Source organism: Castanea sativa, chromosome 10 (genome assembly GCF_040712315.1).
Source record: "Castanea sativa cultivar Marrone di Chiusa Pesio chromosome 10, ASM4071231v1".
Classification (NCBI taxonomy): Eukaryota; Viridiplantae; Streptophyta; class Magnoliopsida; order Fagales; family Fagaceae; genus Castanea; species Castanea sativa.
In genome coordinates this window covers 28,562,837-28,588,661 of record NC_134022.1, presented here as the reverse complement: position 1 = coordinate 28,588,661, position 25,825 = coordinate 28,562,837, and the positions used below count along the sequence as shown (strand labels likewise).

At 37.2% G+C, this 25,825-nt stretch overlaps 1 protein-coding gene across 1 annotated transcript; it reads left to right on the top strand.

The window, feature by feature from the left end:
• The first annotated feature begins 3,755 nt into the window (after positions 1 to 3,755).
• Positions 3,756 to 8,833, top strand: LOC142612965 (photosynthetic NDH subunit of subcomplex B 3, chloroplastic). Its single transcript, XM_075785140.1, has 6 exons — positions 3,756 to 4,049; positions 4,288 to 4,401; positions 5,328 to 5,381; positions 5,820 to 5,882; positions 6,237 to 6,299; positions 8,442 to 8,833. Exons 1-6 carry the CDS (start codon positions 3,879 to 3,881, stop codon positions 8,475 to 8,477), a joined length of 501 nt encoding a protein of 166 aa, XP_075641255.1. The 5' UTR covers positions 3,756 to 3,878; the 3' UTR covers positions 8,478 to 8,833.
• Positions 8,834 to 25,825: the final 16,992 nt, after the last annotated feature.

The window sequence follows — 25,825 nt, the reverse complement described above, 5'->3', positions numbered from 1 at the left end:
AGTTGTTAATCTTGTTATAGCAACTTCAGATCTACCGGTTCTAATGGTATGAGAATGATTTTCGGTAGTGATTTTGAAAGAAGAAGGCACAATACATTTTAGATCTCATAAGAGCACTTCCAAAGTCTTCTCAAAAGCACTGAAAACGTAGTTAGGATTTTCCTTTATATACTATAAGTGTTTCACTTGAAACCCAAAATCTTTAAGCAGAATTTAGGCTAAAATAGAATTCTGTAGAAATTTCATATTTGCAAATTTCGATTGGTTGAACCTGTTCGATCCGTCGAACTCTTCAGAAATTGAATTCTCATTTCTACAGCTTGAATGTTCTTGTATTCTGACTTGTAACCCCATGAGCATTGTCTAATCAGGCCTATAGGCTTAGGAATCTATATCTAGATAAGTTTATGCTCACGGTTTGCCAATTATTCTAAATTTTTAGAACTTAAAATATCTTATATTTTTTGTGTACCTTTGTTTGAGGTTTGATATAGTTTATATAGTTACTTGCTTTTCTAGCAGTTAGAGGTCTTCAATGGTAGCCATAATGGCTTTGGTAACACCTCTAGTGATTTATTGCAATGCTTTTTTTTTTTTTAATTGCAATGCTGTTAATATCCATCCAATGGTCATGCTTGATTTATTAGTCCGTTTAGTAATGGAAGATGTATTAATTAAATGTGCCTTTATGGCTCGTTGATCGTCCAAAGGCCTCTCTGGACGATGAGATTTTCATGATTCATCACTATGAAAGCTATAATTTATTTTATAATAAAAAATTATATGTTAACCCCTAAAAAATTTATGCAGCTGAATTAATGGATTTATAATTAATTCCACACAGACAGTGCAAACAAATATCTTTATAATTATATTTATAACACCAAATATAGGAACAATAAATATGCAAGGGACTAAAAAAACAACATAAAGATTTCGTTACAAAGTAGAAAACCAATTAAGAATCCCTTCAATGGAAAAATCACTTTAAGGGTCCAACCATTTTAGAATACACTTTAAAGGAACAGTTACAATAGTATATACTCATGAAACTTTGGTAGTCTTTGGTTCTTTATGCATCCTCTACAAACGTTGTACTTAATTACCTTCCTCTCGCAATAGTTCTAAATGCTCTAAAAGAATAATATTAGAGATACAAACTATTTTACAAAAAAATTTATAAACTACTAATGTAGTGAATGATAATCGTTAAATGAAAAAAAATGATATTGTCTGTTTGGGATCCGTTCATTTTGCTAAAATTGAAAACTTTTTATTGAAAGTACGGTAGATAGAGATAAAAGTTAGCTGGAATAGTATAATATGACTCATGAATAGTATTAAAAAATGTAGTGGGACCCATGAATAGTAGCAAAAATAAGCTGAATAGTAAAATAAGTTGGCAAAAATAATTTTTGCCAAACGCACACTAATAGTGGGCTTAGATGAAAACTAATAAGACATTAGCCACATCAACATTTTGTAAAAATGTTATAAAATAGTTTGTAGTTATAACATTACTATGCTCTAAAATCCTTTTATAGTGATCTTCCCCACGAATGAATAGCGCCTGCATAAATTAGAATCTCTGTCACTCCAAGAAACTCCTCAAAAAAGTGCAACAACAATATATTCATTGAAATCAAAGTCTATGGTTTCATGAACAATTGATGCTAAAGGTGTATAGGATCGCAATTTTTTCTTCCTGTTTTTGCTCAGGCCCAAGATGGTTTTACTGTTTAGGCTTTGGATTTAGGAAGAATACCTTAAGATCTGAAAGTTTTAGTTTTGGTACATCATCGATCCTTTCTTACCTCTAAAAGTCGTGCAACAAGTAATTTATATAGTTGCACAAAATATAGTTAAAACATGGTAGAAGTCATTCTTTAATTTAGAAGAATCTAGATTGCAATACCCATATATTTAGCCTGAGTAAAACTCTTAGTCAGAATAGATGTACTGTTTTTTGCCCCTAATTTGAATTTTTTTTCCCCTTCAAGTGTCGATGTGGTATTTTTAGTGTTAAGTGAGCGTTTGGGAAGCACGTTTTGTGCTTCCCACGTTTGCATATTTGTTTTTTTGTTTTTTTTTGTTTTTAATTCAACGCCTATTGCATTGTTCATTGTCCATGAACAGTGTATTTAAGCTAATGAACAGTAAAAATTTTGTAAGCAGTAACTTTTTTATTATTTTTTTTATTGTTTTCAGTTTTTAGCAAAATAAGCTGTATCCAAACGGACCCTAATTAAAAATTTTAATATTATTTTATTGCTCAAGCTTTACATGTGTCAAATTTACAATCCGTTAATCATGTTAGTATAGTTACTGAAAATATGATAATGACTAAATTGATTACAAGTTAAAAAATATATGGATTAAGGGCAAAACTTAGGTACAGTTCCTTAGGTTAGGTACAGTACCTTAAGTTCTCTACTTAAAATTTTGACATCTGTCCTATATGACCACTTAAGCAAACGGCGTTAAATTTTGACATCTTCCTTTTCTTTTCTTTTTCTTCTTCTGTACTGCAAATGGCTTCTCTTCCCATCCCAAAACCCAAAAAAAGAAAAAGAAAAGAAAGAGTATCTCATATCTCTCGGTGTGTGTGTGTATGTTTATCTCCTTCCTTTCTTCTTTTCTGATCTATGACTCTTTCTTCTTTTCTCATCTATGATTCTCTTTAGCACCTCCCTCAACTCCTCTCTGCTTCGCCGGCCAGCTCGCCGACCGCAGTGGTGCTCGAGTCAATCGGCCTTCGATTCTGGTGGCCGTGGGTCGAGAGAGTCTTGGACACCCTTACCGCTAAGACCCCATCTCCCTAAGTCCCATCGCCGATCTGTTACCCAAGCCCCATCGCTGTCGAGTTTGTGCTGGATTTGTGTTTGTGTACTGAGTTTGTGTTTGTGTTGGGTTTCTGCCAAGTTTGCGTTGGGTTTGTGTTTGTGTTTTCGTGGGTGTGGTCTGATTGGATTGTGGCCCGTAGGTCAGTGGGTTTCGTGGATGTGAGTCGGTGGGTTGTGGCCTATGGGTCGGTGGTGGTGGTGGGTTGTTGATCCGTGGGTTGCTGTGATGTGTTGGTGTGATTGCCGCGGGTGTGGTTGCTGTGATGTGTTGCTTGCTCTGTATCAGAGAAGAGAGAGACGAAGAGGGAGAGAGAGAAAGATATAAAGATGATGATGAATAAAAAATATGGATAATTATTTATTATTTCTTCTTTTCTGTTTGCTTACTGAGAAAATGAGGAAGAAATGGTCCTTTTTTGGTTTGAAACCCAGTAGATCTGGCTTTGATTTTTTGATCTTTTTTGTTTAGTTCTGCATTTTTTTGTTTGATTTTCTCTTACTGTTGCAGTACAGGAAAAAAAGGAAGAAGAAAAAAAAATAGTTTTAACGACATTTGCAGTACAGAAGAAGAAAAAAAAAGAGGAAGATGTCAAAATTTAACGCCGTTTGTTTAAGTGGTCAAATTGGATAGATGTCAAACTTTTAAGTAGGGAACCTAAAGTACTGTACCTAAGGAACTGTACCTAAGTTTTGTCCATGGATTAAATTGAATGCTAAGAAAACTTGGGATCAAATTGAAATAAATCCCATAACATCTATTGCGTCGAAAGTTTCTACCTTAACGCAATAAATCCTTATATTGAGGCGTCTTTTGTTTAGAGAAATTATTGAGGCGTTTGTACTGCCTGAACAACGTTAACCTCGTCACGACATCAATCTATAATAAAGTTGTGGACAACAGCTATGTGGAATATGAAAAGTCAAAACGACGACGGTTCTCATTGTCTTCGAAAACTATAACATAAGGATTAAGGAACACCAACGATAGTTTTTAACTTTTCAGATTGAAAGTTTGTCTATCTAAAGTATATATAAATGGCTTCCCTGAGCTTGAGCTTCACGTCCATGTCGCTCCGGCCACCGGAATTATCCTCCGGCAATGGCAACTACGGAAACATCCTCAGAAAAAAACCATTCTCTGTCTCAGTGGCTGCAAATTCTCCGGCTCCACTAGAAAAGCCAGAAATTGAGCTCGAATTTATTGGGGTAACATGCATTTACATTTAACTTTTAAACTACTTCAATTTGTTGTTGTTTTTCTCTTCTAAGAAGCACGGACACTTCACTTAGGTTGTCATATCCATGTTGTATCAGTGTCATACTTACTGCCCGTTTTATCTTATAATTTTTTAAAAATTGGTCGTGTCAGTATGTTGTGCCATATCTGTGTCCACGCTTCCTACTTGTTATGTTAAGATAATGGGTTTTTGTTTGTTTGGCATAGCCGAAGGCAGAGAGTGATGGGTCGTACCCTTTGGAGACAGCCAGAGCGATAAGTGGAGAGAAGCTTCTGAGGAACATCATGTTGGATAACAAGATTGAGCTCTACGCCACGTATGTAAGATTATTTCCCCTTTTTTTATTCTTAAATTTTTAGCTCACTTTAGCCTCTTGTTCCCTTACTATTTCTAGCGTGCGCATGATTGCTTTACATGTTAGCATGCTACTACAAATTTTACCATATACATTTTATACACTGAGATATCAATTTTCAAATACAAAATTTTAAAAAATAAATAAATTTATTTATCATGTTATTAATGTGTCATTGATTATACTTTTTTTTTTTTCAGATAGTTTGTAAGTTTTTAGGTAAAACTCTAAACTTTACTAAAAATTTATTTTTCATCCATAAATTTTAAAGTGATTATACTTTTTTTTAATAGTTTAGGCTTTAAGGACAAAAAGAGGGATGAAAAATGAACTTTTAATTTATCATTGATTATAATTTTTTTTAAGTTTAAGGACAGAAAGTGAAACACTTTCAATTGTTTAGAGATGAAAGACAAACTTTTCAGTTTTCAATGGTTTAGGGACTAAAAACAAATCTTTTAAAAATTAGGGACGGAAAGCAAAATTTTGTAAGTTTACTATGAGTTTTTTATAGTAAAATTAGTAATATTTGGAATAGTTTCTTTTGAGATATAAATTTTTAGAAGAAAGGTCTTGCACGGTTGCACCATTCTCACCTTGACGTCTCTAGCTACTAAGTATCAAGTAAGAAAGAACGTGGTTGATTTTCAATCACTAATTTTTTCTTCGAAAATTCCAGAAGTCATTGTGGTGGCGTCTGTGCTAATGTTGTATACTTTTCTACTCCAATCCTGATTGTCATGAGTCATGAGTCATGACATGAATGATGATGATACTAAATTGTGAAAAGCTGTCTCTTCTCTTAACAAATTGCTCGATCAGTTATGTTCATTTTATTTGTGGTTCAAATGGTACAATCAATGTTAAATGCAGTGTTGACTTGTTGATTAGGGAAAAGTGATGAATTGTGGTGGTGGTGGAAGCTGTGGAACTTGTATTGTTGAGGTATAATTCTAACATACATTCATCTAGTACTTGCAGTTTTTTTTTTTATTTAATTTAATTGATTAAATTAAAACTTTATGATGTTATGAGACTAGGGACTAAAAGAATAGTGTTCAAAAACTTGTTTTTTTTTTTTTTTAAGAATGGTTTTGTTTGGGGCAGTATGTACAATGTTTCCAAGTTTCTGCACAAGAGGAAAAAAAATTATTGAACTTCTACAAGATAAAAGCAAATATATAAAAATGACTCACAATTAAAAGCTGCATATCCTGTTCATCCAAAATAGGAAAAAAGATATAGATGCTACTTGGGTGATTGAGCAAAATATATGAATATCCAAAGCAAGCTTTATCAGGTGAGGTATATTTAGGAGTCAAACAAAATTTAAATGGTAATGTTCGTTAATTATCTGTAGCTTCCTTGTTCCTTGCTGTGCAGATTATTGATGGAAAAGATCTTCTAAATGAAAGAACAAACACAGAGCTTCGGTATCTGAAGAAGGCAAGCTCTCTGTCTGTCTGTCTCTCTCTCACTCAAATTCCCTTTAAATTTAATTGATAATGACTCTTATAAACACTCCAACATTTCACGTTCCTCAATGTCTGATACACTTTTGAACTAAATGGTAACAATGGTCTGTATAAGGTTGTAATGGTGATAAATAACAATGTGAAATTGAAAGATCATCTCATTGCTTCTATATAAAAAATGATGGCTTTTCTCATAATTCAAAGCGAGTGTCAATTATTCTGTTGGTGTGTATGTTTCTTCATACGAAGATTTCTTTTTTGTTCATCATGTAAATTCTTTTTAAAAAATGGCTAGTTTAACTTGGGTTATTAACATTATGTACAGAAACCTGAATCTTGGAGGCTTGCTTGTCAAACTATAGTGGGAAATAAGGAAAATTCTGGAAAGGTACTGTTCCAAACAATTTTTCTTCTTGTGTTGCAATAATCCATGCTTTTAAGTATGTTAAATGTGTATGACACATTAAGTATAAAAATCTTTTTTTATTATTATTTATTTTTGTGAATGAGAAGATTTTATTGCCACAAATGAACAGAATACAAAGTTCAAGTATCAGCACCTAATAACAAAACTGGAGCACCAGTATATACACCTACTCTAACTCATATACAAAGGAAAACAATCAGCTAATCACAAGAAGATAAAGGAATAAAAGAAGAAGGGGGTTTAAGAACAGATAAGGAAATTCACCATACACAGCACAAGACTCTGCTTTGAACAGAGTTAGTAAATCAGTCATTCCCTTCAATTCTCCTTCTCACTTCCCATTTGATCATATGAAGAATATTTTCTTCAACATAAATTCTCCCTTGATGCAACAGACCATTTCTCCCATTCTCTGCTGCCATATGTGAAACACAGCAGACCATAAGGCTAAACGGAATACAAATTCTAGTAAATATATTTACTTCCATAGCTACATCCCTAAAATGGGTAATAGTGTCAACTCTTGCAATGCTTCAGGCAGTTAAATAATGGTTCTATCTAGTAGGAGGTAAAGTATGTTTAGCGATTTTGATCATTGCAGTTGATTGATAATTTGTTCAAATCAAAATATTAATCCCCATGACAAAGCAATATTTTGTTGTTTTTTAATCTAGTAACTCCTTGCCCTTTTTGTAAGTCACATTCTTGTAAATTTTCTGGCAATATTTCTCTCATCAATCTCATATACTTCCTTGTTTAAAATACATGATAAAAAACAATAATCATAGCCTTAGTCAAACAATAATCATAGCCTTAGTCCACCAGGCAAAAGGAGGAAGATACTCTCCACATTTTTATTTCCTGCAGTTACATATACTACTTTAGTGAGAGGGTAGGCAGCTTTTCTTCTTTGTTCAGACTTCAAGTAGTTTTTCTCCATTGACTTAAAAACTAGAAAGGTGACCTGCTTTTAACTTAGTCTGATTAGCGTAGCGTTTCATGACTTCTAAGTAGTTTCTCATTCAGTGCCAGCAGAAAGATGAATATTTGGTTTACACTATTTATTTTATTAATCTTAACTTTTGAGTAGCCCTACTCTGGATTTGTACAAATTCATATTTCCTATGGATAGATCAACTGGAGATGTTGGAAAAAGGCCACACTACACTTTTAATCCTTCAATTCAACTATATGTAAGAGAGTTGGAGTGGCAAGGTTGAGGTTAAACAATTTTTTAAAACTAAGTTGAATCATGTTAGATGATGGTAATTTATTCTATGACTTGTTCATTCTACAAATTGAAGAAAAGTTCTCAGGCTTGTAAATTGTAATGCATGAGTTCTTATTGGCATATTAAGGTTAAGTAGCTATTTCTTTATATTCTTAAGGCGACGAAGACAGAAAGGATGAAAAATACTATTTGTGACTACAATATATAGTGGAAGATTGAAGCCAAACTTTGAATAGAGTTTTCACTAACCCAAGGAGAAAAGGTGAATTAAAGTTCAAAGGAAAGCAGGCCCATCAGTCCATTTTGTCAACATGTTTGCTATCACTAGAAGAGTATTTATTTGTTTATGTTCTGTTTTATTTGTTATTATATCTTTACTAGTTTTTAAAGGTCTAGTGAATTTTAATGAAATTAGATACTCAGTATTTAACTGTTAAATAGGTGACGAGTACTTAATATTTTGGGCTTACTAAAGCTATTATTAATAGCATCTTTTAGTAGTTGTAGCAATTTTTTCTTATATATTTTATGAAATTCTAGATACGAATATTTCTTGAGTTGTTTGAAACTTGATGTTTTATTGTTCCAACTTCAATTCCTTTTTTTTTTTCCTTTACTATAATCTTGTATTGTTGATAGAATTTCTTCCTAAACCCTTCAAATAGGTCAATTGGCTTGAAAAGTGGCATCTCCTGGCTGGTTCATATTAGATCTTCACCATATTTACGTTATATTAGATCTAATCTTGTATTGTTGATAAAATTTCTTCTTAAACCACCATCACCTTTATTTTTCATAAGCAGTGCATAATTTAGTTTTGTCAACTGAAATGGACCACCATTGTGATTTTGCATTCTGATTGTCGGTTGCAGGTAGTTGTTCAAAGGATACCCCAGAGGAAGAAATAATTAAGAGCTGGTCCCTATTCACAGATGCAGCCAATGATTTATTGTTGAAAGGGAGGCATCATTACATTAAAAACATGTTTACACTGGTAACAATTATAAATTTTCTTAGCCTGGCATGCTGAAATAGTAATGCGTTGTTCAGATGTTACTGGTAAATGGTAATCTGTGTTTACCTTCGTCTGTCCACATGATGAAATTGGTCAAGTTGCTTTTCTCAACAGTTGGGAAATTTTGTGAGGCATTTCCTTGTATAGTTTTAGCCTTTTAGGACAAATATTGACTCTAAATTGGTTTGGAGCTATCTTTTCCAACCTATTTCATGGCAATTTACACATGGATAGTTTTACTTTCTTTAATTGCCACTTTACTACTATTACCATCCATACTAAAAGATACATAAGAAAATCTTCCTCATACCTCACTTTTCTATCAGGCATATACTTTTCATTGTGGTACACGGTTGGACATACATTCTCCTTCATCACAATTCCAAGTCTACCTCTATAAACCAAAATCATCATCGAAGGATTTGATCTTAGTTTACCATTTTGTTGTTATTGGAAAATTATTTTTGTTACTGTTGAGTTTAATCATGACCTTCTATTGCCAAATACTTAACTATACCAATTACCAAGTCTATTTTTTTCTAGTTCTATCTTACACCAGACATGGGTATTATTGTGTTTCACCTTATCGTTAGAAGTATGATAATCTGTTTCATTATACCATTGGTCGCCCACTATCACGTTCCTTCTTACCTCTGGCGCTGGACACAAATCAGAGTCTACTGATCACACTTTTCAGTTCTTGGGAATGGTTTCTCTCATAGGAAGAAGAGGTGTGCCAATAACGTTCGACCTTTTTTGAGCCAATGTTGAGTTCTGAACTCAACTTTCAAAAACACACAAAACTAAACTCTAGTAGGTAATTAGGTTTAATTTGTTACATCTTGAAATTGTAGGGTATAGTGTGCCAATAACTTTTGACCTTTTTTGAGCCAATTTTGAGTTCTGAACTCAACTTTCAAAAACACACAAAACTAAACTCTAACAGGTAATTTTTTACATCTTAAAATTGTAGGGTATAGTGTGCCAATAACTTTTGACCTTTTTAGAGCCAATTTTGAGTTCTGAACTCAACTTTCAAAAACACACAAAACTAAACTCTACCAGGTAATTTGTTACATCTTAAAATTGTAGGGTATAAAATGAAATTTTCTTAAAAAACAAAAAAATTAAAGGGAAAAATTAATGGTATCCTAAAAGCATAGTTTAAGAAATATTTTTAAAATTTTTTATGGAAATTTAAAATAAATAAAAAACTAATATTTTAACAATTTTTACATTTTACATGAAAGTGGTATTAAAAATTTTCTAAAATAATTTATAAACAAATACTCTAAAAGAATCCGTCAACCAGACGCAAAATTAAATAACTCAAAATAATTGATTACATATCATGATTAGGCACACCGTACAAATGGTCCCATAGATAGCACATGGTAGAATTAAAAAAGCGGAGAGGTGGAAAAATGGGGAATATAAGAGGTTTTTAATTTTCCTCGTTTGTATTTGATTTGGGGTGAAGTGGAGAGGTAGAAAATAGAGTTAGCTCCTATTTCATAACTTTTTATTTTTATTTTTATAAATATTTTATAAAGGAAAAAAATTATTGTTGGAATATTAAAAAAAAAAGCAACCAAACCTTCAATAATGAAGAAAAAAAAAAGGAAAAGGAAAGGAATAACTCATTTAGTTTAGGGGATGGGGGAAGGGTAGATGGGAATTTCCATCCAACTCCTTCTTTTCCTCATTTTCTCTCAAATTTCTATTTTCTCCTCCCTCCCCCCAAAATCACTTCAACTAAATTCCTCAATTTTCCACCCCCCCCCCTCACTTTTCACCCCAACGAACCCTAAAGTATGTGATTCACCAGTGGAGGGACGAATCTAGGATTTTAAACTAACGGGGGCCGGAGTATAAAGAAAAAAAAAACTTCAAATAAATATCCATATAGTATTAAAAAATTATAAATACACAAAATCGTTGTTTCTAATTATATTAAGATGCAATCATCTACCAACAAAGACAAAAACAAAATAATGTTTTTTTTAATACTAGACTGACGATGAATTTTTTTTTTTTTTAAGTTAGAGCATTTACAGTGATGGTACTAAAATTTTTAGCTTTTAGTACCTCAAAAAACGACTTTATCTATTTTACCACTTCACTTTATAATACACCCAATATCAAATGTTCTATTTTTTTTATCACTTCATTTAAAATAATATAAATAACTCATTAAAATAATTGTAAAGACTGGATTTGGTTCTCGAGCCCAAAGGAAATAAGGCTTAGGCCCAAAGAGCTCAATACAATGAATTTGTAGAGAGTTGGTTGGAAAATTAGGCTTTAATGAATCAAAAGAAAACTATAGCAAGTCTAGGTGATAAGAAAATAAGAATACGATTGGTTTGCATGAAATAAATCGTCCTCGGCACGGTCCGCGGAGACTGAATCTTAAATATATGTTTTTATTAGATTTTGGTTACAAGTCCTATCCCTGATGCTAAAGTAATTTTCTCTGGCCCTCAATCCCTGGAGGGTTCCTTGCATTATATAGCCCCCCTTAGATGATCTTGGCCCTCCATTTATTGATCATCCAGGCCATTATTTGAGTGGCTGTCCCATCAAACACCTTCTCAATCCCCTTGTGAGTCGTGGCAGCCAAGACAGCACTATTCAGGGGTCTTCTCCACATAAATACAGTTAGGAGGTTTGGTGAGATGCATTAATGTGGTGGCAGCCACCAACTCTTCAGTCATGTCAGTGCTAGCCCCTTCCTCGAAGATCTTTCTATATAGCACGACCTCCTCTGATGATGTGCTATTGACGTAAACTTACAATCCAAGGGCATGACCTTCTCGGCATGATAACAGTCCTCCTCGGCTATAGGTATGACACGTGGCACAATTACCTTATTGGAATTCCTGTACCTCACAATAGCCCCTCAAAACTCCAATTTTTTTCCTCACATCCGAGGAGAGAAGTGGGGTTTTGACCTTAATTAATTAATTTAACACATTTATTTTATTCTCATACGTGAGAATGTCGCTTTGCGTGTCATGTAACCGTACCTGACGCTTCGAAGTCCACAACGCTTCATTAAATGCTCCAGGCGGCGCTTTGTTTCCCACATCCAACGGTGAGATGAAGATCCTACGGCTGACATTTCTCCTCGAATTTTGGGCAGGATAACTCCCACCCAAACCTGCCTCCTATATAAGGCACCTAGAGAGTTCATTTTTCCCACTTTACAAATCTTCGAACTCTCCAGACTTCCCACATTATCAAGCTTCCAAGATTTCCTAAATCTTCTTGTTCTCAAGAAGCTCCTGAAGCGTCCCTCATCCTTATTTTTGTAAGTTCTTTATTTCTAGTCTATTTTCTCCTCGACCAGTTTCCTCGGCCTTCTACTTTCTACATTTTTTCTCAGATATCTCCTTCACCTCTCTCTAGTTTACTTAGATGGGTAGATTCGCCCACCTCGTAGATACCCTTGCCGGTATGGAGGGATTTAGGGCTAAATATCATATTCCCCCAAGAGTTTCCCTACGGTACTGTGCTCCGGGGCAGTGGCAAACCCATAGGAACGAGGGGGAAGCTGTCATTCCTATGATTGCCTTCATAGAAGGGGGAATGACACTTCCCATGGGTAGAGTAACTAGAGACTATTTATACGCCCATAGGCTATGTCCCCACCAATGTGCACCCAATCTATTTAAGGTCCTAGGTAGTGTAGATGCCCTCAATGCACACATGGGCCTGAATCTTACCTGGCACGACGTCTTTTGGATGTACGAGTGCCATTTGCTCGCTAACTTGGGGTATTACCTCAAGTCTAGGTCCTCAGTGGTTAGGCTCATCTCGTGTCTTCCCAAGTCCAACAAGAGCATGAAGGCCTACTACTTAATCGCCTTTGGGGAATGGCACGACGGTATTTACTGCCCAACCCAAGAGGGGGAGCCAAGTAGGGTGCCTTAGGTTTAGGTCCTCGAAATAGGACTTAGTTTTGTGGACCTCTTTTCGCCCCCCTTTTCTCTTTTACTTTATTTCCTACCCAAGTGTTCATCCTTCTAACTGTGATTTTGTCTCTTGGCTATTTTGTAGATAAAAGGTACGTGACTCCCAACCTCAATTTGGTCAACGTCAAGGACCTTAACAAGGTGTTGAGAGCCGAGGTGTTCGTGAGCGAAGACAGGCAATTAAGGGCTGTCCACCTCATCCTCGACTTCGAGCCCCTATCCGACAATTTTCAAGAGGTAGGCAACTCAATCAGAGCAGGTGACCCTCGGATAGCCTGCATAGACATCTCAGTGCCCAGTTTTCTAGCTCAAGAAGATATCGTGCAAGTTGACCAGCCTTCTCGATGTGCTCCTCTTGAAACAGCGGCTCCGAGAGAAGAAATTGCTTCCTCGCACCTTTTACTTGAGGAAAATCGACAGATTCCAACTCGAGAAAGGGAGGGAAGAATAGGGAAAGCCTATCATTCATATTTTATACGCGGAGGACAAGTTTGATCGAACTTTAGCTGTTCGCACTCCTGGCCTCGTAGTTGCGTGTGGACAGCACCTCTGAGGAAGAAGAAGAAGAGATGGCTCTGAATAGAAGGAAGGGCTTAAGAGACCTTCTTACAGATAGGGCTAAGGGACAGACGTCCAAAGATGCTTCGGGGTCCTAGCCTCTCCCTGCTTTTCCCCCTCCTCCTCCTCCCACAATTAGCCTACTCCCTATGCCCAATCTGAAGAAGAAAAGGAAAGAGGTAGAAGGAGCCGAAAAAGGGGAGGTGGTTCGCCAAAAGGAACCAAAGTAGCAGAAAATGACCAGGGGCCAGGTGTGGGCCTCCTCGGTCAAGAGCAAGGAAGAGCAGGATGTGGCTGAAGTGCGGCATCAAATCCCCGCCTGGGCCCCTCGGCTGGAGTTGGACGAGGAAGCCATTTCCCGGAACTCCACCATTAGGGAGTTCCAAAAAGGGCATGCGCACTATCTGGCTGATGCCCTAGAGCAGCCCTTCCTTTTGTCAAAGGACATGGCTGCATTGAAGAAAATGAGGCAGCCAGACATTTTTTTATCCCTGAAAAGGGATCTAGCCTTGGTAAGTTCCTCGGCATGTCTTGTTTGGTTATCTCTTCCTCATTTTTCTCTTTTTTCATATTTTTTTTTTAATGCACTTGTTCGTCGATTTTGTGCAGGCCATTCAGGAGGTTTACTGCCAAGGAATGGGTGAAGGAGGCTCGAAACGAGACTAAAGCCAAGGCCAGCCTTCGGGCCGATGCTGACAAGGCCCTGGGCGCAACTGAGCAGAAAAATAAGGAACTCGCTACAAATATGACAGTGGAGGAGAGGGAGAGACGAAGTGCTGAGGCCAGGCTCAAGAACACCGAAGACCAGGCTAAGGAGCAATGCAAAAAGCTCCATGATGCTGAAATAGAGCGAGCCACAGCCCAACAGCAGGTCCTAGAGCTGAAGGTAGAGCTGGCCAAGGCCAAAGAAGCTGCCCAAATGATCAAGGAAACCGTAGAGGCCTCGGCACATGCCTTCTACAACCTTGGGGTGGAAGAGACTGAGGCTCGCCTGGTGGAGGAGCTCGCTAAGGTATGTAAGGACTACTTCCAGATGGTGTGGACAGAAGCCCTTAATGTGGCAGGAGTCCCTGCTACCTTAGAGTGGAGGAAGGCTGAGAACGTGTACTATCCTCCTGACATCCGTGATGTTCCAGCTGCACTCCCACCTCCCACTGTTCTCACGCCTATTCCCTCTGAGCAGCCTTCTATCACCCAGACCTCTCTTCCTCCTCCCAAGGCCTCCACAGGGCCTAAACAAGTTAGTGACCAAGGCCAAGGGGTAAAGGTGGTCCAAAGTGAGGGGGTTGGCCAGGGTGGTCCTCGGCCAGAGGAGAAGGGCAAGGGTAAAGAGGTTGAGCCCGTGCTAGAGGCCAAGGATCCCGAAGCTGTACTCAAGCTCAAGGAGGTTGCTCCTAAGGCAAAGGAGGCTGAGGCCAAATCAAGGGGGGCTGATCCCAAGGCAAAGGAAGCTGAGGCCAAGTCCAAGGAAGACCCTCCTCCCAAACCTAAGGCATAGCTTAGGATCCTTTTCCTTCCCTTTTTTATTTTTATTATTGTAATAGCATTTCCTTGTTTAATATTATTTTTTGTAATTTTCCTTTTTCATGACAGTCTGCCTTTGTCCATAATGTAATTATTTCTCTATTTAATGAAAATATGTTGATTTTCATTCTATGAAACTCTTTTTTTTTTTTTTTGTTCGTGATATCTATATTTGGTTAACTATATTCCTTGCTTTGCCCTATGTTAAGGTTTTAGGTTAATAATGATTCTAAGAATTAACATCATTGCTTTAACAAAAGTTAGTGGTGATGATTTGTTGTTTAATCAAACAGAGTGAAACCATGTAAATGATGAGAAAAAATGACTAAGTGTTAATATTGAAAATTGTGCAATTAACAGGGGAGGCATGAGTCCTCAAAGGTAAGCAAAGTACTTAGTAGGAAAAGAGTACCTTATCTTAAGAGTATCTCAATGAGCCCTCAGAATACCTCTGCTAAGGCCTAGGGTGAGTCCTTGTTTTCGTGTGATGATGCATATGATGGGGTTCCGTCCTTGGTGGGTTCACTAAGTGTTAATTCCCCCAGGGCAATTGATCCGAGAGTTCGCATAATTAGTGGATAGTGTTAATTTACCTAAGGCATGTGGTCTAAGGGACCAGACGTAGCCAAAGTTTTGTTTAACACTTAAACAAATAATGAAGAGTATTAATTTACCCAAGGTATGTGGTCCGAGGAGCCAGGTATGACCAAGGTTCTGTTTAACACTTAGAGAAACAGTGAAGAGTATTAATTTACCCAAGATAGGCGGTCTGAGGAGCCAGACATGTCCAAGGATCTGTTTAATACTTAGAGAAATAGTGAAGAGTATTAATTTACCCAAGGTATGTGGTCCGAGGAGTCAGGCATGACCAAGATTTTGTTTACGACATAGAGAAATATTGAAGAGTATTAATTTATCCAAGGTATGTGGTCCGAGGAGTTAGGCATGACCAATGTTCTGTTTAACACTTAGAGAAATATTTAAAAGTATTAATTTACCCAAGGTATGTGGTCTGAGGAGCCAGGCATGACCAAGACTCTGTTTAATACTTAGAGAAATAGTGAAGAGTATTAATTTACCCAAGGTATGTAGTCTGAGGAGTTAGGCAGGACTAAGGTTCTGTTTAGTACTTAGAGAAATAATAAGTTGCAACAAATAATGCCATAAGTAACACATGATAGAAATACTTTTTTTTAATAGTAATACCTTCGCAGATTATTTACATTTTAGGGGCGTGATACAATTTTTTTCGTCTAGATTTTCTAAGAAATACGCTCCTACCCTAGCTACCGAGATGATGCAATATGACCCTTCCCAATTGGGTCATAACTTTGCTCATGCTGGATTCTTTGCAGTTCCCAAGACCTTCCACGATGCCAAATCTTCAGGGGCTAGTGGCCTTAACTTCACATTTGAATTATACCCTTACTTAAGCTTTTGCTGATAATATGCCAACTGAGCAATGTCATTTTCTCTCTGCTCTTCAATCAGATCCAAGCTTTTTTCTAGTAACCCTTCATTGTTGTTCGGAGTGAACAAACTTTTCCTCAGCATTGGGAATCCAATCTCTAGAGGAATTACGGCCTCGGCTCCATAAGTTAGGGAAAAAGGAGTCTCACTTGTGGACCTATGAAGGGTGGTTCTATATGTCCAAAGTACGTAGGGTAGCTCTTCCACTCATTTGCCCTTAGCATCATCCAATCTCTTTTTGAGCCCATTCACTATAACTTTATTCACAACCTCGGCCTACCCGTTTCCTTGGGGATAAGCAAGAGTTGAATATATGTTTTTAATGCCCAAGTCACAACAATACCTCCTGAAAGCCTTGCTATCAAACTGAAGCCCATTATTCGAGATAAGGGTGTGGGGAATCCCAAACCGAGTAACAATATTTTTCCATATAAATCTCTTAGCATCCGCATCTCTGATGTTTGCCAGAGGTTCAGCTTCAACCCACTTGGTGAAGTAATTCGTGCCAACCAAAAGCCATTTTCTGTTTCCTGCTGCCTTAGGAAAATGTCCTACAATATCTAAACCCCATTGAGCGAAAGGCCTGGGACTAGAGAGAGGATTAAGGACACCCCCAGGTTGATGAATGTTTGGGGAAAATTTTTGGCATTAGTCACACTTCTTCACATACTCGTGTGCTTCCCTTTGCATACCTGGCCACCAGTACTCTTGAGTGAGGGCCCTATGAGATAGAGATCTGCCATCTGTATGACTCCCACAAATCCCCTCATGCAACTCTTCTAGGAGGGGTTCTACTACCTCAGGATGTATACACAGCATGTAAGGTCTAGAGAAAGAGCATTTATAGAATTTTTGGTCCTCAAACAACAAAAAACGAGGTGCTTTTCTCTGCACCTTTTCAACCTCCCCTTTCTTATTGGGCAAGATGTCATCCTTGAGAAACATAACAATAGGATCCTTCCAACTAGGTCCCACCCTAATCTAATGGACCTGAACTGCATCCTTCTTTACCTCGGCAGGTTTACACAAATCTTCAACTAGGATGACTCGAGGCAAATTTTGAGTCGAGGAGGTTGCCAGCGTGGTAAGGGAATCTGCATGAGTATTTCTACTTCTAGAGATTTGTTGTAAGGCGAAGGATTTGAATTCTGAGTGTAAATGTCGAACCTAACTCAAGTACTCTTGCATCCTTGGATCCCTGGCTTCTAATTCACCCTTTACCTGTCCAACAACCAGCCTAGAATCTAAAAACATTTTTAGCGCTTTTCCTCCCATCTTCTGAACCATGGTCATTCCTACTAACAAGGCCTCGTACTCAGCCTCCTTATTCATGGCCGAGAAACCTAACCTCAAGGATTTCTCAATAACAATCCCCTCGGGAGATATCATAACTAGCCCCATTCCAAATCCTCTTTAATTAGCAGCACCATCAACATATACCCTCCAAGATAGAAGCTCTTGTAAAGAGACCGCTCCAACTGATTTTCCATCCATGCCTTACTTTTCTTCTTCTTCTTCTTCTATAGAAGGTTCAGCAAACTCGGCCACCAGGTCAGTAAGGACTTGACCTTTAACAGAGGTGCATGGCATATACTTGAGATCAAAGGCCCCCAGAATAGTACCTTATTTAGCAATCCTCCCCGTGTAGTCAGCTTTCCGCAGTAGAGTCTCAATAGGAAGTTGAGTCAACACCACCATCGTGTGAGCTTGAAAATAATAGGGGAGGTTACGTGTGGCATGCACCACTGCTAATATGGCATTTTTGAGTGGCAGGTACCAGAATTTGCTTCATGTAAGGATTTGCTTACATAATAGACAGGCCTTTGGATGCCATCATCAACTCGTATTAGTACCAAGCTAACAGCATGGGGAGCTACAGCAATGTAAGCAAACAGGACTTCATCTTTCTCAAGCTTAGACATGATGGGTGGTCGAGAGAGGTATTCCTTCAACTGCTGAAAGGCTAGGGTGCACTCCTCGGTCCACTCAAACCCTTTCCACTTATTTAACAATTGGAAGAAAGGTTTGCATCTATCTGCTGACAGAGAGATAAATCAGTTCAAGGCAACAATCATTCCCGTTAACCTCTGGACTTCCTTAGGATTTCGAGGAGGCTGCAAACTGTTAATTGCTCTAATTTGATCAGGATTAACCTCGATTCCGCGATAAGTGACCATGTACCCCAAGAACTTTCTTGAACCGACACCAAAAGAGCATTTAGAAACATTAATGCGCAACTTGTGTTTCCTCAATATCCTAAAGATGTTTCTGAGGTCACTAACGTGCTCGGATTCTAACTTGCTCGGATTCTAACTTGCTCTTCACTACCATATCATCTATATAGATCTCAATACTTTCCCCTAGTTGTGGCTCAAACATCCTGGTTATCATCCTCTGATAGGTGGATCCTGCGTTCTTCAACCCAAAAAGCATCACCTTATAATGGTAGTTCTTAGTAGGAGTAACAAAAGTTGTCTTCTCTTGATCATCAAAAGCTAAGGGTATTAGATGGTACCTTTGGAATGCGTCTAAAAATCTCATCTGAGGATGTCCTACAGTGGCATCCACCAATTGATCTATCCGAGGCATAGGAAAGGGGTCCTTAGGGCACACCTTGTTCAAATCTGTAAAATCCACACATACTCGCCATTTTCCACTCTTCTTCTTCACTACCACTATGTTGGCTAGCCAATCAAGGTAAGAAACTTCTTTAATGGCCCCAGCCTGCTTGAGCTTGATCACCTCGTCCCTGACAGCATCAGAGTGCTCTTTAGACGAGCGCCGAGGTGGTTGCTTTTTGGGGATGACATCTGGGTTGACATTCAAATAGTGGCAGATGAAGCTCAAGTCCACTCCAGGGGCCTCGTAAGCATTCCATGCAAACACATCAATATTCTCTCTAAGAAATACTACCAGCTATTCCTTCTCCTGAGGACTCATGAGGAGGCAATTGAGCCCCAATCTGAAAGAATTTCTCCTCATCGTCACTTATAACGACCCTTTCCAATTCCTCACACCTCTCCCCTTCTGCTATATATGTAAATAAAGCCGGTTCTTTTGATTTCTATAAACCTTGCTCAACAGAAACCAAGGGCTCTTCTTCGGTCTAATGCCTGATAGCGGAAACCAAACACTGCCTAGCCATAGACTGGCCCCTAACTAATTCCTCAACTTGGTCGCTAGAAGGATATTTCACCTTCAAGTGTAAAGTGGAAGAGATGGCGCCCATGGCATGTAGCCAAGGTCTTGCCACGATGGCAATATAGGGGGAGTAAGTATCCACTACAATGAAGTTCACTTTTACTACATCTGATCCTATCTGTACTGGTAGTCTAATCTGGCCCTTCGATATGACTACCTTCCCATCAAAACCCACCAAGGGCGAATCATAATTGGTCAAATCTTCTAGTTTCAGCTTTAGCCCCTTATACAAGTCAGGGTATATAATCTCTGCCCCACTGCCTTGGTCAACCAATACTCACTTCACATCATACCCCCTATCCTGAGGGTAACCACCAATGTGTCGTCTTGTGGCTACAAGGTGCCAACCTTACCCTTTTCAGAGAAACTTAGCGCTGGTCGGACTTCCCCTACTTCTTTTCGGCGCAGGAGAGGAGCCTTCCCGGGGTGGCTGAGCTATAGATAACACCCTAGAGGGGTGAGAACCAGTCCTTCCTGGGGCGGCAAGAATAACGTTGATTGTGCCCGGAGGTGGCTTTGAAGAAGCATCCCCCGTGATCCGGTCCCTACCTGGCCTCTCTGTGCGTTGGGGTGATATAAAAATTGCTTTTACTTGCCACCTCAGAGCAACTGCTCTAGGTGATTCCACAAGGTTTTATAGTCCTCTGTAGTATGGCCTCGTTCCTGGTGGTACTGCAATAAAGGCGCTGATTGTGCCTCGCAGGATCTCCTTCCATCTTGTTTGGCCATTGAAAATATGGTTCGTTCTTAATTTTCTCCAAGATTTGATGCATTGGTTATCAGAACACTGTGCTAACCATTTAAGCAGCAGCAACCCCCAGATTGCCCCAGAAAAATCCCTCCGAGGACGACTATTGTTGTACTTGTCCAACCTGAAGTCCCTCATATCCTAAGAGACTATCTTAGCCTTGCCTTTACCCAGTTGCTGGTCTTTCTTGACTCGTTTATACTTATCAATGCAATCTATGAGCTGATACACATTACTAATTGCTTACGCGTCAATGATTTCCTTAAATCATGCTTGATAGGCAGGCCGACCTTAAACGTCCTTATAGCTATGTCGTCAAAATCCCCATCGATTTCACTAAACATTTCCTAGTATCGGTTAGAGTGCGTCTTTAGGGTTTCCCCCTCTCTCATAGCCATAGACAGCAAGGAATCCAAAGGTTGAGGAACCCTACTACAAGTTATAAATTGAAAGCCAAAGGCCCTCGTGAGCTCCTTAAAAGAGCCAATAGAACCCTTCTTTAGGCCATTAAACCAACTCATCACCACAAACCCTAAGCTGGACGGAAACACTTTGCACATCAAAGTTTTGTACTTGGAGTACACAGCCATTCTCTGGTTGAAATGGCTCACGAGCTCCATGGGGTCCGTCCTACATTTGTAGATGGTAAATGCTAGCTGAGTAAACCGCCGAGTAAAAGGTGCCTTAGAGATCTGATTCAGAGCCCTACTCATGGCATCGCTACTCGAGCCTTTACGTGACGGGCTTCTCCTCCCCTGCCTATCATGACGCTCCCCGTTGTACGAAAAAGACTCACTAGGAGGAGTCCTTAACCTGTGCCGGTAGCTTTTATCATTATTACTATCAGAAGAATGGTCAGAACTTGAAGGAGTTCCTCTACGTCGCTCTCGGCGTAACTTTCTTCTCAAACAATCAATTTCTAATTGCATGCTTTTGGTAGTTGCCTCATGAGAGACGTGGCTCCTACCCCTGGACTGGCTCCTACTAGTATGTGTGGTGTGTACACTGACCTCCTGGTCCCTTCCTCGCTCATCTTGACATTGGGACCCCACAGATTCCTCTTGGTTTGACCCTGAGCCTACCATACTTCTATGTTGTTTTCACTAGAGCTCCAATAATTCCCCACAGATGGCACCAATTGTAAGGATTGGATTTAGTTCTCAAGCCCAAAGGGAATAAGGCTTAGGCCCAAAGAGCCTAATACAATGAATTTGTAGAGAGTGGGTTGGAAAATTAGGCTTTAATGAATCAAAAGACAACTATAGCAAGCCCAGATGAAAAGAAAACAGGAATACGATTGGTTTGCACGAAGTAAATCGTCCTCGGCACGATCCAAAGAGACTGAATCTTATATATATGCTTCTATTGGATTTTGGTTACAAGTCCTATCCTTGATGCTACAATAATTTTCTCTCTTTTTTCTCTGGCCCTCAATCCCTGGAGGGTTCCTTGCATTAGATAGCTCCCTTAGATGATCTTGGCCCTCCATTTGTTGACCATCCAGGCCACTATTTGAGTGTCTGTCCCATTAGACACATTCCCAATCCCCCTATGAGTTGCGACAGTCAAAGTAGCACTGTTCAGGGGTCTTCTCCACATAAATGCAGCCAAGAGGTTTGGTGAGATGCATTAAATGTGGCGGCAGCCACCAACTCTTTAGTCATGTCAGTGCTAGCCCCTTCTCCGAAACTCTTTTTGTACAGCGTGACCTCCTCTGATGACATGCTATTGATGTAAACTTACAATCCGAGGGCGTGGCCTCCTCGGTAGGATAACAGTCCTCCTCGGTCACGGGTATAACACGTGGCGCAATTACCTTACTGGAATTCATGTACCTCACAATAATAAAGAAGAGAATCATGAGAGAGAATTTGAGTTTTAATCAAAGGAGGAGGTATAATCTTAATAAAATATTGTATTTTATTTTTAACAACTTACTACAGTCAAATAGTATTTATAACAGTTTATTGTAATTGCAAAAAATTTAGCTTTAGCTTCTCCAATAACACATGATTTTCTTGTTCTTTGGTGGTAAAATAGTTTTTTTTTTTTTTTTGCTAAAATACAATCACCGTTGTGAATATTTTTATTGTTTTTGTTAAATTTTTGGGTTGGATAATTGCTATTTGGGTTATGCTAGCTAGACTAATTGGGGAGAAGGGGAGCCCAACTAAAAAAATGAAATATAAAATGACTAAAAAAAAAAATTTAGACCTAGGGGTGGCCCAAGCCCCTTTGGACCCCATCTGAGTTCGTCCTACCTGTGGTGCTCCTTGTCAAATTCGCAACCAAAAAATAGTTATATTAACGGCTCTTCTTAGGACATTTGCTAAGAACAGGGCTGGCCCTAGGCCATTGCCTAGGGCCCCCTTACTAGAGAAGGCCCCAAATTTGGGAGCAATTTTTTTTTTTATATATAAATATTTTTGGAAGATATTAAAACATTTTAGTATGCATTTTTTTTTCACTATTAAGAAGGCTCAAAGAATTAAGTAATGCTAGAGATAGAGATAAGACAAATTTAAATAAATAGGTCTTACAAATAAACATGTTACTAATCACAAGTAACTTTTATTTATTTAATTATTTTTATACAGGATAAAAATTCTACTCTAACCTAATCTAAGTGTATATGTGTGTAAAACTCTCTTCTAGAGACTTAAATCTCGGCCATTGCCCCCCACACCCCACAAAAACTTATGTTTGTGGAGTGATCACTGCACCAAGGGTGCGTGGTGGTCTCCATAATTTTTATAACTAGATAATTTCCCGCGCAATGCTCGGATACTTGGTAATTTCATTTGAAAATAATTTTTATTTTTTTAAGACCCATATATAGTAATCATTTTGTTATATAGTATTAATGATGTTTCCCATAATATTGTTGAATGCTTTGAAACTTAATTTTCTTAATTCATATTTTATAATTTTAATTTTTCCTTATCCTAAAAGTAGTTTCTGACTATTGAGTAGATTTTCTTTACTAATATATATATATATATATATATATATATATATATATATATATATATATATATATATATATATATATTTTGTAATTACATAGTTATTAGAAATTTCTAGGAGTTTACACCATATTATAAATTTAATATTTAAAATAATAAAATAACATCTAGATAAAAGGTAAACTTTATTTCTAAAACTGAACACTTCCTCAACCACTTTATTCTCACCACCAAATCCCAAGACCCCAATCTCAAACACTTTGTTCGTAATCTAAATGAAACAAAATTATTTGTATAGCAACATATAGAGAATGTAATCAAATAAAGAAAAATTGGCTAAATACACTTCCATTTATCAATATTTAATCACCTCTAATATGTCTTTTTATATTCTTAAAAAAAACAAAAACAAAGAGAATTCTAAAATTCAAGAAAAGTATTAGTTAAAAATGGGAGAACTAATCTTGTATTATTAATTTTACACATGAGCTTTGTCTTTATATAGAGAAGTAGAGCATGCTAATTAACTTACAATTGTACATCAAAACCATAACAACAAATTAAATCATTTGAAACTAATCTTAACAAACCACAACAATTATAACTTACAACACTAACAAACGTAATCAAAAAAATATAGGTGGATAAGTATTATACGTGAAAAATACATGAGAAAGAACATAAAAATTATGTGAAGAACTACCTAATTGTAGCTTTGATGGAGAGAACTAACAATATGATTGTGATTTGTACATCGTTTTACACTATTCCTGAATAACTGCAACTAAACTTAAGGTTGCAACTAAAGTTGAGATAAACTTGATTCACAACAAAGAAAACTCCATAATAATCATTGTTTTTTACTTTTATGGTTGAGACTCATACCAATACCACACTAAATAGTAGTAAAAAAAATGACAAAGAAACCAAGAAATTGTGAGGTCTAAAACAAAATCAAAAAGCACCTAACCTATGGCATGAAGATGAAAGACTATAGGTAGGTGTATATAAAGTAGTAGAAGTGCAAGAGGTGAAAAGGGGTGAGTGAAAACACGAAAAGTTTTGTGCTTTGTGAGAGAGAGGAAAGTCTTGAAACAATGAACTTGAAAAAATAAAGAGTCTTTATCTTTTAAATTTTAATTAGTCCTTATCTATAATGTGGCACTTGAGAAATGTCTTGATACAATGAATTTAAGAAAATAATTTTCTTACCTTTTGAATATTTTTTCATGGGAGTTATTATTTGAATTTGAATTAGTCTTTATCTCTTATGTGGCACTTGAGTAAAGAATTTATGTGAACAAATTCTTTGTCAAAGAGAGCACCACATGGCAGAACCTCATACTCTCTCACGTGAGGTCTCTGCTTTTATATAAATTGTGAGGTCTAAAACAAAATCAAAAAGCACCTAACCTATGGCATGAAGATGAAAGACTATAGCTAGGTGTATATAAAGTAGTAGAAGTGCAAGAGGTAAAAAGGGGTGAGTGAAAACACGAAAAGTTTTGTACTTTGTTAGAGAGAGGAAAGTCTTGAAACAATTAACTCAGGAAAATAAAGAGTCTTTATCTTTTAAATTTTAATTAGTCCTTATCTATAATGTGGCACTTGAGAAATGTCTTGATACAATGAATCTAAGAAAATAATTTTCTTACCTTTTAAATATTTTTTCATGGGAGTTATTATTTGAATTTTAATTAGTCTTTATCTCTTATGTGGCACTTGAGTAAAGAATTTATGTGAACAAATTCTTTGTCAAAGAGAGCACCACATGGCAGAACCTCATACTCTCTCACGTAAGGTCTCTGCTTTTATATAAATTGTGAGGTCTAAAACAAAATCAAAAAGCACCTAACCTATGGCATGAAGATGAAAGACTATAGGTAGGTGTATATAAAGTAGTAGAAGTGCAAGAAGTGAAAATGGGTGAGTGAAAACACAAAAAGTTTTGTGCTTTGTGAGATAGAGGAAAGTCTTGAAACCATTAACTCAGGAAAATAAAGAGTCTTTATCTTTTAAATTTTAATTAGTCCTTATCTATAATGTGGCACTTGAGAAATGTCTTGATACAATGAATCTAAGAAAATAATTTTCTTACCTTTTAAATATTTTTTTCATGGGAGTTATTATTTGAATTTTAATTATGTTGCACTTGAGTAAAGAATTTATGTGAACAAATTCTTTGTCAAAGAGAGCACCACATGGCAGAATCTCATACTCTCTCACGTGAAGTCTCTGCTTTTATATAAATTGTGAGGTCTAAAACAAAATCAAAAAGCACCTAACCTATGGCATGAAGATGAAAGACTATAGCTATGTGTATATAAAGTAGTAGAAGTGCAAGAGGTGAAAAGGGGTGAGTGAAAACACGAAAAGTTTTGTACTTTGTGAGAGAGAGGAAAGTCTTCAAACAATGAATTCAGAAAAATAAAGAGTCTTTATCTTTTAAATTTTAATTAGTCCTTATCTATAATGTGGTACTTGAGAAATGTCTTGATACAATGAATCTAAGAAGATAATTTTCTTACCTTTTGAATATTTTTTTCATGGGAGTTATTATTTGAATTTTAATTAGTCTTTATCTCTTATGTGACACTTGAGTAAAGAATTTATGTGAACAAAATCTTGTCAAAGAGAGCACCACATAACAGAACCTCATACTCTCTCATATGAGGTCTCTACTTTTATATATATATTGATATTGATTGATTTGATGTGACAATTAATATGATAGGTGAATGTCAACAAACTATTAAATGCATTTTTTGAATGGATATTTGTGATTGATAATATATCT